At 36.8% G+C, this 17238-nt stretch overlaps 1 protein-coding gene and 1 pseudogene across 4 annotated transcripts in view; both read left to right on the top strand.

The window, feature by feature from the left end:
* ANTXR2 (ANTXR cell adhesion molecule 2) overlaps positions 1 to 17238 on the top strand; it is a 134102-nt gene that overhangs the window by 48164 nt on the left and 68700 nt on the right. For all 4 annotated transcript variants that reach the window (XM_032457136.1, XM_032457130.1, XM_006190358.3 and 1 more), the window contains 2 exons: positions 2881 to 2959; positions 14418 to 14513. In XM_032457136.1, coding sequence (XP_032313027.1) covers positions 2881 to 2959; positions 14418 to 14513 — 175 coding nt within the window. The remainder of the gene's footprint in view (positions 1 to 2880; positions 2960 to 14417; positions 14514 to 17238) is intronic.
* LOC102521436 lies at positions 5047 to 9829 on the top strand (annotated as a pseudogene).

Here is a 17238-nt window from a genome sequence, read left to right on the forward strand (position 1 = left end):
GTAGCATAGCTTTGGACAATGGTGTCGGGTCATAATAGTGCCAGTATCATACCTGTAATCTCAAAAATGTTCTTCTAAACAGATGATAAAATTTAAAAGTGGAAATAACTCTTAGAGTGTTTTTTTCATGATTGTAACACTTCTGAAAAATTTTCCCAGCAAATATATATGCATATAAAAATATACATTTATGTATATTCACAAATAAATACCTTATCTTAGCATATAGCAGATGCCATTGTAGTTAACCATGAGAAATACGTGAATATAGTAAAAAGTTGGAGGAGTGACCCTAAGCTCTTGTCAGTGAGAGAAATTTAGATATAAGACTCTAGTGGTTATCGAGGATTAAGGTGGCATGCAGTAGAGGTGAAAGCACTTTGTCTGCAGAGTCAGAGAAGTCCAACATTTGGGTGAGTTACCTTTTTAAGCTTCGGGTCCCTTATCTGGAAAATGGAGATAATGCTACAGCCTCCCTCAGTGTGTTGTTAAATAAGATGAGCTCTGTGTCTGTCTCGCAGTAAGGAATCCATAAAAGCCGTCATTATCAGTACTGTTGCTGACGGTCATGTTTTGACTGGGCTGCTACTGCCCTCAGGAAGATGAAGATTATACTGTTGAAATTGAAGTCCATGTGTCAAAAGAATCTTCAGGTGGCTTTTCATGGCTATGGAGACTTAACTCAGTTTTATTTGACACCAGCCACAGTATATACTAGACTGAGATTTTAGGAATAACATCTGATTGTTTTGGTTGCCTACAAGACCTCATCAGCATGCTACAAGAGGCTACAGAAAAGAGTGAGCTTTGTTGTAAAATATACCTTGTGTTCTTATTCCATTTGGATAAGCATTCAACATTTTGAATGTTTCCTTCATTGATTAGACAACTGGTTCACTTCTGGTGAGTTCTACGGGCCAGATGATAAACAACTTCTGTCAGTGTCTATTGATCCCTTAAAAGTTGAGTCAGTAAGATTATCTGCTCAGTCATACATTATTATGAACCAAATGATCTTCCCCCAAACTAAAACCATGCCTTCCATGCCGTGTGCTCTCTGGTACATGCTTTGAAGTAGAGAAATTAGTGGCTAGGAAAGATTATTTTTGGATTCAACTATGCTTAGTCTTCAAAAAACCAAACTGAAACAAAACAAAACAAGGCACTCAGTTCTGCAGAATAAGCAACCAGGTTTAAGTTTTCTTTCTTAAATAAGCAACTTGGCATTCTGTGTTGAAATAGTTCAAAAGTTCAGTTAAGTTGGTATAAACACCCCAAGTTTTCTCTCTTTTCTGGATTTAGCTAAACTTTTTTTTTAAACAAAATGTTTTGAAGTGAATATTTCAAAAGAAATATTTTTAATGAGGGTAATTCTAAATTTTGAAGAAGAGTTTGGCTATGTTTGCTAATTGTATCTTTCCTGGTGGCTCTAGCCCTGTAAGAATCCAAACTAAATATCACATTAAGGAAAAAAAAAAACACATTAAGGACTTTATTTCTTCAAGCCTCTCAAGTATGATGGAAAGAATTCAAAATTTACTAGAATCCTAGCTTTGCCACTTTGGGCAAAGAAATGAACATTTCTGGGTCCTAGGTACTTCAGCTGTAAAACTGTGAAACTACTTACTTTAAGGGTTCTTGTAAGGATTAAATGAGATAATATCCATGAAATGTCTGGGATAGTGTCTGACATGTGGCAGGGACTAAATAATAATCCTCATCTCCTCACTCTGGTGTCATTATTGAAAATCTTACCAGTTTCAGATTGTTTCTTTTTTATCTTAACTCTCCATAACTAATAATATTTGGCACTCAATCCAAGGCACAGAGAAGAAATTTTCTAAAGAAAATAAAATTACAATTTAGAGTAATTAAAGCAAAGCTTCTGCTATTAATTCTTGGAATTTATAATATTTTATGAGAATTGGAGCATAGTGTTGTACAGAAGCTAGATTAACAATGTTGCCTGCTACTTCCACTTTAATTAATAGCTTTGATTTGCTTATACACTGATTATTCTTTGGCAATATACTTTGTAAACTCTTTTGGAAAAGAGTTGTTTCCTTAATGCTTTAAAATCTCCTTGTCATTTTTTTCCGTTTGATACCTTCTTAGAGCTATTTAAAAAAAATTACCAACTGATCCCAAATAATGAATTACTAGAATCTGAATTAATAAAAATTTCACTATTTTTAATTGTATAATTATTTGAAATAAAAATGAGAGCTATGTTTTAATTATGGTATTTCTTAGCCATAGACAAAAGTTATCCTCTCTTTTTTTCTACCTTTGTCAGGATATTTTAATTATCCTGGGACCATTTACAACAAATGCCTACTAATACATAAATCGTGTACTTTTTTTAAATTTCCTTCAGTTTATCTTTGTCTTTCATGGTCATTTTCTCTATATTTTACCTTTGAATGATTTATTATTTCCAATTTTATATTCTTAAAGAATGATCTTGTGATAATGGTAATATCTAAAGACAGGGAACATAAACTAAATGGGATAGAAGGATATTTTCCCCCTTTTTTAGGTTTTTGTGAACCTGAAATCTCAGTAATTTTCTGGATTAAGGAATTTTTTAAATTAATTTTTTTTCTAAATTTAAAAAATTTAAATTAAATAACAGGAAGTACCGGGATTTCTTAATGTTTCTATTTATGTTAATGCTTGTTTTAGGAACAATTAGATCACCTGAGGAATTTGCTTCTGGCTACTGAGTAAGGACTGCAACTAAGAAAGAACAAAGTTAGGATTTGACTCTTTCAGTAAATTTTTCTGGCTAGTTTGAAATTATTTAAGTAAATAAAATTCTCCCACAATATTCTAGTTTTTTAATTTAGTTTTGATTATTACTTCTTTATTTTCTTTCAGAACTCTTGATGTTTCAGTGAGCTTTAATGGAGGAAAATCTGTCATCTCCAGCTCATTAATAGTCACAGCCACAGAATGTGTAAGTAACAGTCTGCATAAAGTTACCTTTTAAAAATAGTTCTATCCAGAAATAATTTATGGATCTTCAATGTTGCTGCAGACTATAGTAAAGAAGGTACAGACAGTAACGCTGGAGACCATTACAAGAAAGAATTTGTATAGAATTTATTTTAGGTTGTTTTGTTTTTCCCTTTCGCCTCCTTCAAAAGGAATTTATGAGAGTATACATTTTATTTTGATATTTATAAATCTGAAAAGTCATATTTAAAACCAAAATACAGTAGAAGAATAATTTCCAAATGAAGCATTTTTTTTCTTGAAACATTACATATGTACCTGGAATAATGCCTTTTTGTTAATGAAATCTGCATTATAGTATCTAAGGCATTTATTATATTTTGAAATTATTAGTGCATTTTAATGAGTGAGCTTATTGCTCTGTCCATTTTACTGTTAGTGCTTTCTCACATGAATAAGGAATTCCATTTTTATTGCTTGGCAGTATCTTAGTTTGAAACTACATTGAACTATAATTTAGTTGAGATGATTGATGTTTGTTGCCTAAGATGCAATATTTTGAAATGTAAACTCCATTGATAAAACAGTGTTTTCCTTGTAGGATTTTTTTTTTTTTTTTTTTTTTTTTGGTTTATGGAAAGTCTTGCTGTTATATTGTTGAACATGAAAACACGAAGCACTAAAAGGAACTGATCACAAGGCTGTTGTTCTTATGAGTGCATTTTCTTTGTAAAAATATATATAATCAAAGCAAAGAAAAAAAAAAAATCCCTGCCCTTTAAAAGACCAAAATCCCAAACCTAAACATTTTCTTACATCTCATCATTTCATATTTTGATCTTTTAATCCTAGAGGCATGCTTCCTCCAGAAAACAAAACCGAACAACTCGATATTATTTGTAGAAGGGTAGCTTTGTTTCTGGTTGTGAGAAAACATTGCAGGGAAGACAAGCATCCATATGCACTCTTGGGTCTCTGCTGAATTCCCTGGATAACTCTTGACACCTGTTTTTATTTTTAAAATAGCTAGTTTTCTTTTCTTTTTATCTTCAATTCTTGTTGCAATTTGTAGGTTTTTTGGCGGTCGCAGTTTATAGGTTTTCTGGTCCCTCGGGATGTGGTTGTGATTACAAACATTTGTGGTATGTGGTTTCTCTGTGTTTAGCTCACTGGAATGACTTTCTTTCTCCATCCTCCTTCCTTTTCTGTACATCCAGCCACCTTTATGCAACCCTCTCCCATGCAAACAGGAAAACAAGTCTTTGTCTGGATCCTTATAACCATGCACTGTCTCAGTGTGCAGGATGCTGAAATTAAATGACACATCTGGAATTTACAGGTTGTGTACTTTAAGGAAGTCTTTCAAGGTCTTGCTAGTTCTCAGGGGAGCGTAATGTGACTGAGGTGGTTTAAGAGTAAGGTGATTTCAGGAAAAGGGACATTAGTTGTGTCAGAGATGCAGAGAGAGTGAGGGGACAACTTGTCATGTTCAATAAGGGATCAAAATAATTTTCATTGAGGAGAGATTTGAGCAAAGGCTTGAGGAAGGTGAGAGAGTGAGCCTTGAAGACCATGCAAGGGAAGGGTGTTTATGCAGTGGGAGCAGCTGGGCCAAAGCCGAAGCTGGGACTATATCTGCTAGCTTAAAGAAGAGCAAAGCAGTCAGTGTGTGGGTTGAAGGAGTTTTGAGACGAGCAGGAGAGGGTGGAGGGAGAGGAGAGATCACGTAGGGTTTTGTAAGTCATTGTAAGGACTTGAGTTTTTCTTCTGAGTGAAACAGGGAGCCACTGGAAGGTGACACAGCACCACATTGTTTTAAAAGGATCACTCTGGCTGCTGTGCAAAAATAGACTTTGCAGGCAGGGGCCGAAGTGGAAACATCAAGACCAATTCTGGGGCTATTTCAATAACCCAGGAGAGGAGAAGGGGCTCCACTAGGGAGATAGCAGTGGAGGTGGTAAGAAGTGATGGTTGGAGTAGAATGTGTTTCAAAGGTGGAATCTATGAGATACCTGGACAGATTAGATGTGGGTGTGAGAGAAAGACAATAGAATAGTTCTAAGCTTTTTCACCTGGGCAGCTAGAAAGATGAGTTGTCATCAGGTAGAACAGTCTTTGGAAGAAGATAAGGAGGTCTGTTTTGGAAATGTTGAGTGAAAGATGCCCTTATCATCTCAGTGGAAATGTCAGAAAGGCTACTGAATACAGTCTGGAGTTCAAAAAAGAGATCTGGATTGGAGGTACACATTTGGGAGTTGTGTGGAATGAAAGAGTCAACCAAATTCTTTTTTTTTTTTAATGGAAAAAAGAGCTTTTAGGGAGGTAGAGCAAGAAGGGAAAGAAAACCAGAGAAAGGTTTTGTATTTATGGAGGAACTGAGATGAACTGAGTCTTGAAAGACAGCACAGGTCTTAGGCAAGGAGAAAAGGTGGGAAAGCATTATACAGGTAGATAGCAAACAGAAACTGAAAGGAGGAAGAACAAAATAGGGGTACGGGATTAACAGACACAAACTACTATATACAAAATAGATAAGCAACAAGGATTTACTGTATAGTACAGGGAACTATACCAGTTAGTTTGTAATAACCTATAAAAGAATATAATCTGCAAAAATACTGAATCACTATGCTGTACATCTGAAGCTAACACAATATTGTAACGCAACTATGCTTTAATAAAAATAAATTAATTAACAAAAATAAATCGAGAGAGGAGATATATTTGGCTGGAGTAAAAATAGTGGAAGCCTTGGAAATGGAAAATTTAGACCAGATTATCAGTAGCCTAAAAAAAAAGTCCAGAGTTCATCCTATAGATCTGTGGTTCTCTAAACTTCAGCAGACAGAGATGTCAGCGTTGAAGTGAAAGAAGGAAAGAAAATCTCCCACGTTCACGTGTCCCAAGGGCCAGACTACGGCTCTCTCCTTGAGCTGTGGTTATCAGAGTGGGATACGAACTTCAGCAACTAGAGTCACCACACGACAGGCATTTAGAAAGTTTCTTCCCCTCTTTGATCTAGAACTAGTTGAAAGGAGGGCAGCCGAAATTGTAACCAAAGGAGGCATGATGCCTCCAGAAAAAATGCCAGGAAAAAGTATTGCAAGCAACAATATTGGCTATTGGATCCGGCTCTAAAGGCAGGGGTGGAGAGATCCAACCAGTTCATGTGAAAGTTAAATGTGAATTTCTTCTCTCAGAATACAGAGGCACCAAAGTTGTTCTGGAAAGCAGGGGTTTATTTTTTTATTTAGAGATGGTGACATTCTTGGAAAATCTGTAAGACTGAAATAAGTTGCTATTAAAATGGCATCAAGTGAGACTGCACATTACACTAAAGTTCTGAAATCTTTCATCAGGTAAATAACTTCCATGTCTGTCTTTTGTAGTAAACTAATAATCTCCAAACTAATAAAAAGGTAAGAAAATGGATTGCATTTTTCACAATCCTAGACTTACTCAATTTGAAAGAACTCTTTTATTCTGAAATTGTTCTTTCTGCATTTTAATTTAAAATATCCTTTAATTGAGGAAAAGATAACCAATGATTTGTCTGGTCCTTCTTTCCTTTCCTCTTTCCTTCCTTCCTTCCTTTTTCCTTCTCTCCTTTCCTCCTTTATTCTTGGAGTGGGAGGAATACCTAGTGATAGAGAAAAATTCCACTGGACAAAGTTAAAAAGGTAAGGAAGACCTTATCCAAGACTATTACAATAGAGAAGAGAGATGAACTCAACTCTGCTGAGATAAAGGGCTAGAGAGCTGTTTTTTTCCTTCTAATTTCATTGAGATGTAATTGACATACAGTGCTGTGTAAGTTTAAGGTGTACAGCATAATGATTCGACTTACATGACATGATTATCACGACACATTTAGTGAGAGCTGGAGAGTTTAAGAGCTGGAGTGGAGGGAATTGCAGGCCACCTGTCTCTGCTAACCTTACCTGAAGGGAAAGTCATCTTTTTCCTATTCTCCTGATAGGAGGTAGTGTTAAAACTTGGAGCAAGGCACTCATTAAAGTGAGGCTCCTACCCTCTCATGGAGACTGGGAGTTGGGGGCACCACCTTCTATGATGATGGCTCTCAGATCAAGAAAGACATTCCCCCTGGGATCTGTAAAACTGGAAAAAGACTTTAAAGGAGATTTATACACATTTCAAAGAAGCAGAAAAAGATTTTGCAATTATAAAGTTTTCTAAGTTTTTTTCTCTAGAAAAAGGGAGGTCAAGGACCTATTGTCCAGAAGAAATTTGTTTAAAGTTTAATCAGGCTCAGGGAAAATGTAAGTCCTTCTTGGTCTGTAGAATAAATGAAGTGAATAAGAGAAGGAACAGCACAAGACGTGGGAAAACGAGGATACTTACACATATGAAGAGGCCAACATGAAAGGAGCAGCATCAGATGCTTCAGGGAGGGGAAGGAGGAGCGGTCAAAGGGGTCACGGTGACCTTGCTGCTTCAGCCTAGGTTGATGATTTGCAGTCTTCTGTGTGAATTTTATTATTTCACTAATTATTATAGGGTAATAAATAATATAATATAATAGTATAATATTATATAATAATATAATAATAATATCAATAATAATCACGGGATAATTTTTTTTTCTTATTAGATTTGACCATTGTTTTGATTCAAACTCAAATACCTCTGGTGTGTGGCAGTAATATTACCATTTCATAGATATGGGACGTGAAGCTGGAGCTGATGAGAATGTGCCTGCAGATGTGTGCATTAAATCCCTATTCAGAATAGAAGAGGACAATGGGTAACACTATGATAAATACCAGGCATTGTATTTACATGCTACGCAGCCTTTAGGCATATTAGAATGACATAAATAGGTGAGATGCAGTTGGTAATCTTACTCATTCTAAGATGATGCTTTTGGCTCTTCACAGGCATTGAAAAGTGAAACAAAATAAAAAACCATTGCTTTAGCAATTGATTAATCCTTGTGGAAATGCCACAAATAAAGAAGGCCCTCTGTGTTCTCCAAGAGCATCCGGGCTCAGTCCTATTAAGGCACTTATGTCACTGGGCTGTAATTTCCTGTTTACTTCTTGGTGTCTCTCAACAGTCTTGAGACGAGGACAGCAGAGCCCGTGTCTTGCTCGTTGCCTCCCTCTCAGTGCCGGGTCCTGACAGTGCTCCAAAATTATTTGTTAAATGAGTGAATGAAAGTAATTGTACATTCAGTTTCAAAGTGGGGAAACTAAGGTTTAGATTTAAGAGATTCAAGATTAGAGTCTGAGGAAGGTTTGGATTTAGGCAGTCCATTCTCTTCATCTGTCTCAGGAGATTTCCTAAATGTGTCTCCACTTAAAATAATTCAGTGAAAGATTTTTTTTTCCCCTTGGAATCGCTGCTCTTCTGACTCTTTTGGAATAATAATACTGAGAACATGTTTTCTGAGCACATATTAAATGCCAGACACTGTGCCAAGTGTTATACATGTGCTAAGCAGTTTATGATTTCATTTAATACTCACCACTCTAGAGGAGGCTATTACCATGACCTTAATTTTACAGATGAGAAAACTGAGGAACAGAGAGCCACCTCCAATCTTCAGAGCACATTTATGCAAACGCTTTAGAAAGTGCTTCTTCTAGTAGGTGCACCCAGCCCTCAGCAGGGTCCAGAGCTTGATGAGCAGAATATTGGCTGATTTCACTGCCCCCTGGAAAGGGGGGAGTTGAAGCCTGGAGGCTCTGGAGATTGGATTGCTTCTCAGTTTCACAGTCGAGTAAATGCTTGAGTTGGAACCCAAGCCTGTCTTTCCCCAGCCTGAATACTTGTACAATCTGCCATTTGTTACCAGATCCCAATTTGATCTATGTTAAGACAGAGGTTAGCATTTTTTTTTTTTTTTTTTTTGGTAAAAGATCAGAGAGTAAATACGTTAGGCTTTGGGGGGCAATGCACTTTCTGTCCCACTACCCAATTCTGCCATTGTAGCCCAAAGGGGGCCGGAGACATTATATAAACAAATGGGCGTGGCTGTGTTCAACAAAACTGTGTTCACTGACATTTTAATTTCATGTAATATCCTTTTCTCTTGATTTTTATCAGAAATGTAATAATGTAAAAAAAAATTAGCTTGCCAGGCATCTTATGAAATAGATGAGCTGATTTGGCCTTCGGGCCATAGTTTACTAATTCCTGATATGGAATATTTCAAAAGAATCAAATGAAATGAAATCATCACCTCTTCCATGACTGTTTTTTCTTCCCCTAGCTCTAATTTCATGGAAACAAAATTGTGGAGACCTATTTCCCCTTTTCTGTGTCAGTGTTATTCTAATGTTGTTGCTATGATTAATTATTTTCTAGCTAGATTGCAACATGCTAGTCATATAGTTTTGAAATTTTTGAGTGCTTCCTCTCTTCCCATAGTTATTTTGCAAGTACGTAGTGACTCTGATTTGTTTTTACACTTCTATGATTCTGTTAGCTAGAATTTCAGTTCTGTTTGGCAGATTAAAGTTTTTGATTGAACATAATAACTTGTTTTCGATAAAGAAAAGGAAATTAGGTGCAGATGAAGTTCAAAACTGAATGTGTCCAGGATGATTAGAAAATATATATTCCTTTTACCCTATAATCAAGCTCAAGGGTCTGGTGTGTCCCCGGGTAAACCTTAAGAGAGTTTTGGCTTCACAGCCTTGATCACCATGTGGGTACTAAGTCTCCAACCGGACTCCTCGGCTAACTTGTCTTTGTAGACACTTGAAAATGCTGCCTGTCAGAACTATGGTTAGCTAGGAACAATTGATCCTACAAACGGCTGACTGGAAAGTCATCTAACAAATGGACATTAATCCAACAAGTGGCCAATTGTCTCTGTAATAAAGAGATTACTGCTTTCCAAAAATTTGTGTTTCCTGTATTTTCTTCAGCTGCTTCAGCTGCAACCAACAACTGCCCCTCCACCCCACCAAACTATGTTCCAGCCAAAGTCGTCTTTTCTTGTTCTTGCAAGAAGCCACTGCTTCTGCCCCGACTCCCTTCCTGGGCTTCCATATTCTTCCTCAGGAGGCCCTCTCGAAGCCTGCACGGCCTAGTTCCCACTTTGCCCTGTTTCTGTTGTGCTCTCCTTCCACACTCCTCACGGTTCTGATTATTTGTTCACTTGTTCAAGGGTTATCTCTCCAGCTAACCCGTGGGCTTCATGAGGACTCATCTCACACGATCGCTTTGGCAGTTCCTTAACTATCTAGTATTTAAAGAGCAGCACTGCCTAAACAGGAGTGAAGCTTTTAGCTTCCACCTGTGATACAGATCTGTGCATAATCATAGCTAGTTCCATCTGACTCTGAAGTCTGCAGTTTTCAGCATGGTGTCTGCTCATGCGACTGAAATCTATGTGTTTGACCTTTCCTTAATTGTTTATAAAGTTATGTGAACAATGAAATGATTTCCCTTTCATGACTGAAGCCTTTCATGCTCTGATAATGGCTTTGGCAAACCTAAACAAAGGAACTGGGGAAGCCTCGGTTTGTATCCAGTTAGCCGAGCTAGTGTCTGGGACCAGGGTCTCCAGAGCTGTGTTTACGATGAGGTTGGGTTGCATTAAATTCTTTGCTTCTTCTGACTTGTTTTCCATCATGCTTAGCTTAATATGATAAAGATTAGGTCTGTAGGTCTTTCAAAAGTGTGTGTTTTCATAGTCAGTATTCTTACAGACAGATGTTTGGAATCATTTGAGAGAATATTATCACATTAAATGTATAGTTACATCTGGATGTGCATAGTGTTTTGTCAGTGTTCCTAATAGGGGCATTTTTTGACAGAAAATCCAAGAATTTTAACTGCCTGTCATGGCTACCCCATCTACTTTATATTCCATCAGTATCATTTTCCAAATTCCCTGCTCATGACACATTTGTAGAAAGAAAACCCTAACCACTAAACTTTTAGTATATTCACACCCTCTAGTTTTACGTCCTTATTTCTGAACACAGGATTTGATTCTAAGAAAAGGGGGAAACGAATGTTCATAGAACCCTTTAGAAAGTTGTGTAGAACAGCCAAGCGGTGAGCCATTTCCATGGGTGCTGTGGCTCGATCCTCATGTGGGGAAGGTCTGGTGGGGAATGTTGTTTACATTCCATACGTGTCACAGATTGGGGCTATCTTATATAAGACCTTATATTTGAAGGTGGAATCATGAATTTATAGATTTGACAACATTTGTCCCAAAGGATATTATAGTTTTCTATGTATTTCTTTGACATTCCTTTCCTGTTATGTTCTTATTTGTCCAGATTTTAGAGCTTAGTGTAATCAAGCCTGTGGGGAGCTGCATGATTTCTTCTTGAATGTTTAGAATTCTGGGTAGAAAGATACACTTGGAGTATTTCATAAGTGTCATATGTGTTCTGAATTACTTTCTTTGGTTTTGAGGACAGAGAACTTAGATTATTTGCCTGGAAAATTTCTGTAAGGTATTTATCTCTCTCCTCTCTCTCTCTCTCTCTCTCTGAATCAAACACACACACACACACACACACACACACACACACACACACACACACATGCAGCTTTCTATGTGCAAGACACTGATTTAGATGTTTAGGACACATCAGTAACCACATGCCGAGCTTACATCTCCATTCTAACAAACTCTACATCAAGAAGTTACTAGACGAATGCATGTCTTTTCAATTCTTGTATTTTAAAATAATTCTTTACGATAAATATTTGATAACATCTTGAAGTGCCTTAAGAATGGTCTACTGGTAAGTGGTAAAGCTTTATGAAGATATTGTGTGTGTGTGTGTGTGTGTGTCTGTGTATGTAAAGTTTCTGTAGTTATTTTCATTGTTTTCTGAAAAATAAATGAAATGATAAAGATTCTAGGTGGTATTTTGGTGGTGTCTGTTTTGGTTAATTTGCAACCTACCGTCTGCTATATAAATATTTTGTGTGGTTATTCCCTCTTACATTCAGATGCAAAATTAGAAATCAAAGGATACTTTAGTTGATCATGTATACTTGATTCTTAATCTTTTCCTAAAAATTTCTGAAATTAATGAATGTTTTATGGTCTATGCTGCTCTGAGAATTATTTTTAAAGTTATTTTTAATAGATTTATTAAAACTGAAAGGCTACTAACAACCAATATCTTTGGAAATTGATTTATTTGGAGATAGTTTCCATCTACTCTATGGTAATCTCTCTCTTTTTTTTTCCATTGTGAAAATATCAGATAATATAGGGAAATGATGACACACATTTCAAGATTTTTCTGATCAGCTAAACCAAGTATATTTTGCTAGCACTCCCTGCTATTTCTGAAAACTACCTTCTCTCTTCAGTTATTTACAAATAACTATCTACATAAAGATTGTTAGCTCTTTTTGTGCATAGGTAATTATGTATTGCAATTCAAATTCCATTTTTAAATGTTCTGATTAAATCCTACTACCACTGTTGCTTCAACATCAGAAAACCTCTTAGCTTTGTTCAATCCTAGCATTTCCCAAAATGGATTCTAGGGAATCCTACTTCTGTAGGATATTGATAACGTTATGAAAAATAAAAAAGATTCTGTGCTGATACAACTTGGACTTACTTTTGTTTTTTTACTACAAAACCATCCAGAGCTTTAAAAATATGTTAATGTGCACAGTGCTTTTTAAAGAGTGATATCCTTTGCCACAGAGTTTCATGCCTTGGGAACAGCTGACTTTCTTATTTTGTAGATTAGAAAACAGAGGCACCAAGAATTTGAGCAATGTGCTTAACATTAGACCCATAGACTGCTTTTTTTTCTTTTTCTGATGTATAGTCAGTTACAATGTGTCAATTTCTGGTGTTCAGAATAATGTCCCTCGACTAAACTACTTTTAAGACAACACCATTCTAAGATGGATACTGACAGGTTCTTCCCACTCGACCCCAGCCTCTCTGTTAGCTCTTGGGATACATATGGCTCCCTCCTTGACTTCTGGGCTTAAACGTCTTATTTGTTTTGAATGGCAGTAAATGTATCTCTGAAAAGCTGCCTTATAAAGGCCCAAATTTCCATCCAGAGAGTGTATTGATTTATTTACAGTTATTTTTGTTCTTCCTTGAAATATTTCCCTTAAAAAACAAACCAAAACACGAACAAAACATGATAACTGGGGATCCTGGAGAGTGGGATTTGGAAGAGACACCTTGTTCCCTTGGAAACTTTTATCTCTGAACTAAAAAAAAAAAAACACTCTTTGTTATGTGTGTTTGTGACTTTTGCAGTCTTATTTATTTGGAATTCATTCTCTTAGTAAATAGATTTAAATGCTGATCATAGAGTATATACTGGTAAGTAGGTTGGACATGGGCCCTGCCTTCCTAGGGCTCACAGCGAAGAGAGAAAAAGCAAATTAAATAAATAATTGTAGTTCACCTCAAAAATAAGCAAATAATCAACACATAAATTGTGATAATGCTAAAGATTAAAGTGTGGAGAACTATCCTTTGTACAGTAAGGAGGAGCATTTTCTAGCCAGAGGTTACAAGGAAGTCTTCTGGAGGAAGTGGCTTAAGCTAAGTTCTCTGATGAATAGGTACTTGGTAGGTGAAGGGGGTAGGAGGCAGAGCCCAGAGCAGGTGCCTTAGGGCTGGAGGAGCTCATCCTTAAGAAGTGAAAGAACACCAGTGTGGTTCTTGTGTGGGTAGTGGTTCAGCTGCCCTGAGAGATCTTCTGATAAGTGAATGCACGTCTTGCATCGATGGGTATGCACCACTTGCTAACAAGAATCATTGTTTGTTTGTCATCTCCTTGGTGATTTTTGAGATTCATCTTGTCCTATCATTTAAATATATAAAGTAAATAGTGTTCCATTATCAAAAAATCTGGGGAAATTCTGCATAAATTCTGCCTAGAGGTAATCATGCTTGTAACCAAAATAATCCTTCCCCAGAGACAAAAGATAGGGACCATATGGATGATCTGTACAATCTCAAATTGTAATTTTCCTTATTTTTTTTATGGCCGAATTTAAAACATTTTGGAAGTTTTTCGTATTTATTATTGCCTGCCTTTTCTCCCCCCCATTTTTAAAAATTGAAATATAGTTGATTTACAGTGTTGTATATTAGTGATTCAGTTATACATATAATATTATTTTTATATTCTTTTTCATTATAGGTTACTACAAGCCATTGAATATAGTTCCCTGTTGTTATTGCCTGTCTTAACATAATATATATAAAACATAATATAAGGGAATTTAATACAAATAGGTTATGATATATTTATATATTATACAATATAAATATAATAAAAGGGAATACAATACAAACAGATTATAAGATAATTTTTTCAATTTAAAGAATTTAAAGGAATATGATGGAAATCAGGTTTGATATCATGATGCTTTCCATATTATTTTCTGCTGTTTCCTTAAAAAACATGTCTTTGGGCTTTGTCCCTAAACTTCACTGCCTTGTTTTTGTTTTCTGCCTCTTCTAGTCTAATGGGATTGCAGCCCTCATCGCGATTTTGGTGTTACTGCTACTCTTGGCCATCGGTTTAATGTGGTGGTTTTGGCCCCTTTGCTGCAAAGTGGTGAGTAAGAAGGATTTGCAACTCTACCCATTTTTTTTTAAACAGCAAGGTGTAAAGTAGGACCTGAAACCTGAATCAGTGACACATGGTTCAACAACAGCAAAGTTTCAGTTAGCAAACTGAATTTTAATAATTTTTATCACTGTAATAAATTCTGGAAAACATGCATGCCAATAGATGTTTATTATAAAACTTCATCTAAAAACACTTCACAGTCAGGTTTGGGGGAAGAAGCGGGGAAGAAGGTAGGAAAGGTTATAGGGATAAAGGGTTTTAATTTCAAGTAAATTGAATGATATGTTCTGCCGGATTCATTGGGAGAGGTTGATAATCTGTCAGGTTTTTGTTTTTATTTTTCAGTGCTTAATGAATCTTTCATTACTCTTTCATTACCTGAAATCTGCTATTTCAGGACCTTCTCTGTCTGCCTCTCAGAAAAACATCCTATAAATAAGTCATGTGTAGGTGTTAGGGTACCCGTTAAACAGTCACTTTTGAAATTATGACAGTTGGTTTCAGGTTGTCATTTTTCACATTTGAGTAAAACCTCTGAAATAATATGGGTAGATAGAAGCTTTCTGTTACTACTGTAGCAAATTATCGCACATCTGATGGCTTAAAGCAACACAAATTTGTTCTCTAACAGTTACGTAATCACAAACCCAACATGGGTCTCACTGGGCTAAACTGGACTGAAAGGGTACATTCCTTTCTTAATGCTCTGGAGGAAAGTCTGCCCTCTTGCCTTTTCCAGCTTCTAGAGGTGACCTCCCTTCCTTGCCTGACGGGCCCCTTCCTCCACTTTTAAAGCAACATGGCATCTTTGTGATTATTTTGTAGTCACATGTCCCTCTGACTCTGAACCCATCTGGGAAAGGACCTCCAATGTTAAGGAACCATGTTATTAGGCTGGAGGCACCTGGATAATCCAGGATAAATGCCTATCTTAAGGTCTTTCACCTTAGTCACGTCTGCAAAGTCTCTTTGGCCTTGTAAGGCAACATATTCACAGTTCCTGGGAATCAGGCTGTGGACATCTTTATGGGGCCATTACCTAACCTATTTTGGTAATATTTCTTGTCTAATCAAAACATTACACAGGACTTTATATTCTGTAGATCACGGTAGCATTTTACATAATATGAGGTGAGGGCCCTTTTTTTTCCCCTCACTGTTGCTGACTGATTTCAGCTTCCTTGCAACTTCAGGCAGTACTTTATATTACCCCTGCATTTATTATTAATTGTTATTCAGTCTGCTTTCATGAGACAACTTTGTAATCCTTTATCTCAGAGCACTTGGCCCATGGACGAGGCACAGAATTAACTTAGACAACAGTGGAGACAAGAAGCATCCTGTCTCTTTGCTGAACTAATCAGTTTCCTGCCACAGCAACTTATGCTCAAACGGTTTCCTGTTGTAATCTTGATTATCTTAGATATGGCGATTTTAGGCTACGTAGCATTCTTGAGTCTCAAATTAAAAAGGGAAAAGGTGTCTTAATGTGATTTGTGCTTCTTATTTTTTAATTTAAATGTCACCGTGGTGGATATCCTTCCTTCGTTACTTTGCAGTTTCATTTAATGTTGACCAGAGGGCTCAAAAGTATCAAAGCGTATGATTTTTAAAAGGACACTTGTGAAAACTGAAATGGGCTTCTTTGGGAGGTTGCTAGGTATGCTCAGATGAAGTCTCCACCCTCATATCTCATGGTGTAGAGATACTCCATCATCAGGTGGTGAGAATAGATCCGTTCCATCCCTGGGACACTGCAGATTGTGAATCACGTGGTTTATTTCTTTATGCAAATCACTCAGGGACACCATCAAGGTGTGTTTTCAGGATGTCAGGTGGGCTTCCTATCCTCAGAAACATGAATGTTTACTAATTTCTGCAACTTATTTAATAGAGAGAAGCACCTTTATTTTACATTTAGAAATATATATTAAAGAGCAGCTAGCCCTGAGTATGAGCTTGTATGTAGACCTAGAGAGAAGTGAATCATAGCAAATGTTTCCTAAGTAGGTTTAAAAGCAGGGAGAGGTAGAGGCAAAATTCTGCATTCAGCCCTTAGCAATCTAATATGGGCTAGTACAGTGCTAGGAACTGGTGGAACAAAACTGATTATCGTCTGAGGTGGAAACTCACACAGAACTGCGGGCAAAGTGTGAATGGTGGCTTATAAGTTCCCAAATAGCAACATGTGTAAAGAACACAAAGGAGTCGGGGTTTGCCAGAGTTTAGGGATATTTCAGAGAAACTGGACTGAGCTACAGACTCCAAACTGAGTTTTGAATAATGAATAAGACATTGGCAGTTGGTGAAGGACATTTCCGATGAAATGTGTGGGGAATTATGAGCTATTCTGGCATGCTTTGGGAAGTCCTAGGCTGAGTTCTAGTGTGCCAGGGAAAGGGAGAGGTGAAAGACGGTTTAGAATTTGGCATGCACCGCACTAGGGAGGGCATCCTCTGTATTGAGGAAGTTTGAATTCACCTCAAGGATGATGAGAAGCCACTGGAAAGGAGTGTACACTTTTGATCAATGTAATCCCCTGCAAAAAGCTTTGCTTGTTTTATGGTGGTGTTGATATCTGGTCTTGGGAGAGATTAGGTCTTATTCAACTGAGTTCTTTCAACAGCTGAAGTGCAAAGCCAGCAACAGATAGTGCACCTTAGATATGACCAGAGGTAAATCTCTCCAAAAAAAGTGTAGAGAGTTGGAG

The sequence above is a fragment of the Camelus ferus genome, chromosome 2, assembly GCF_009834535.1.
Source record: "Camelus ferus isolate YT-003-E chromosome 2, BCGSAC_Cfer_1.0, whole genome shotgun sequence".
Classification (NCBI taxonomy): Eukaryota; Metazoa; Chordata; class Mammalia; order Artiodactyla; family Camelidae; genus Camelus; species Camelus ferus.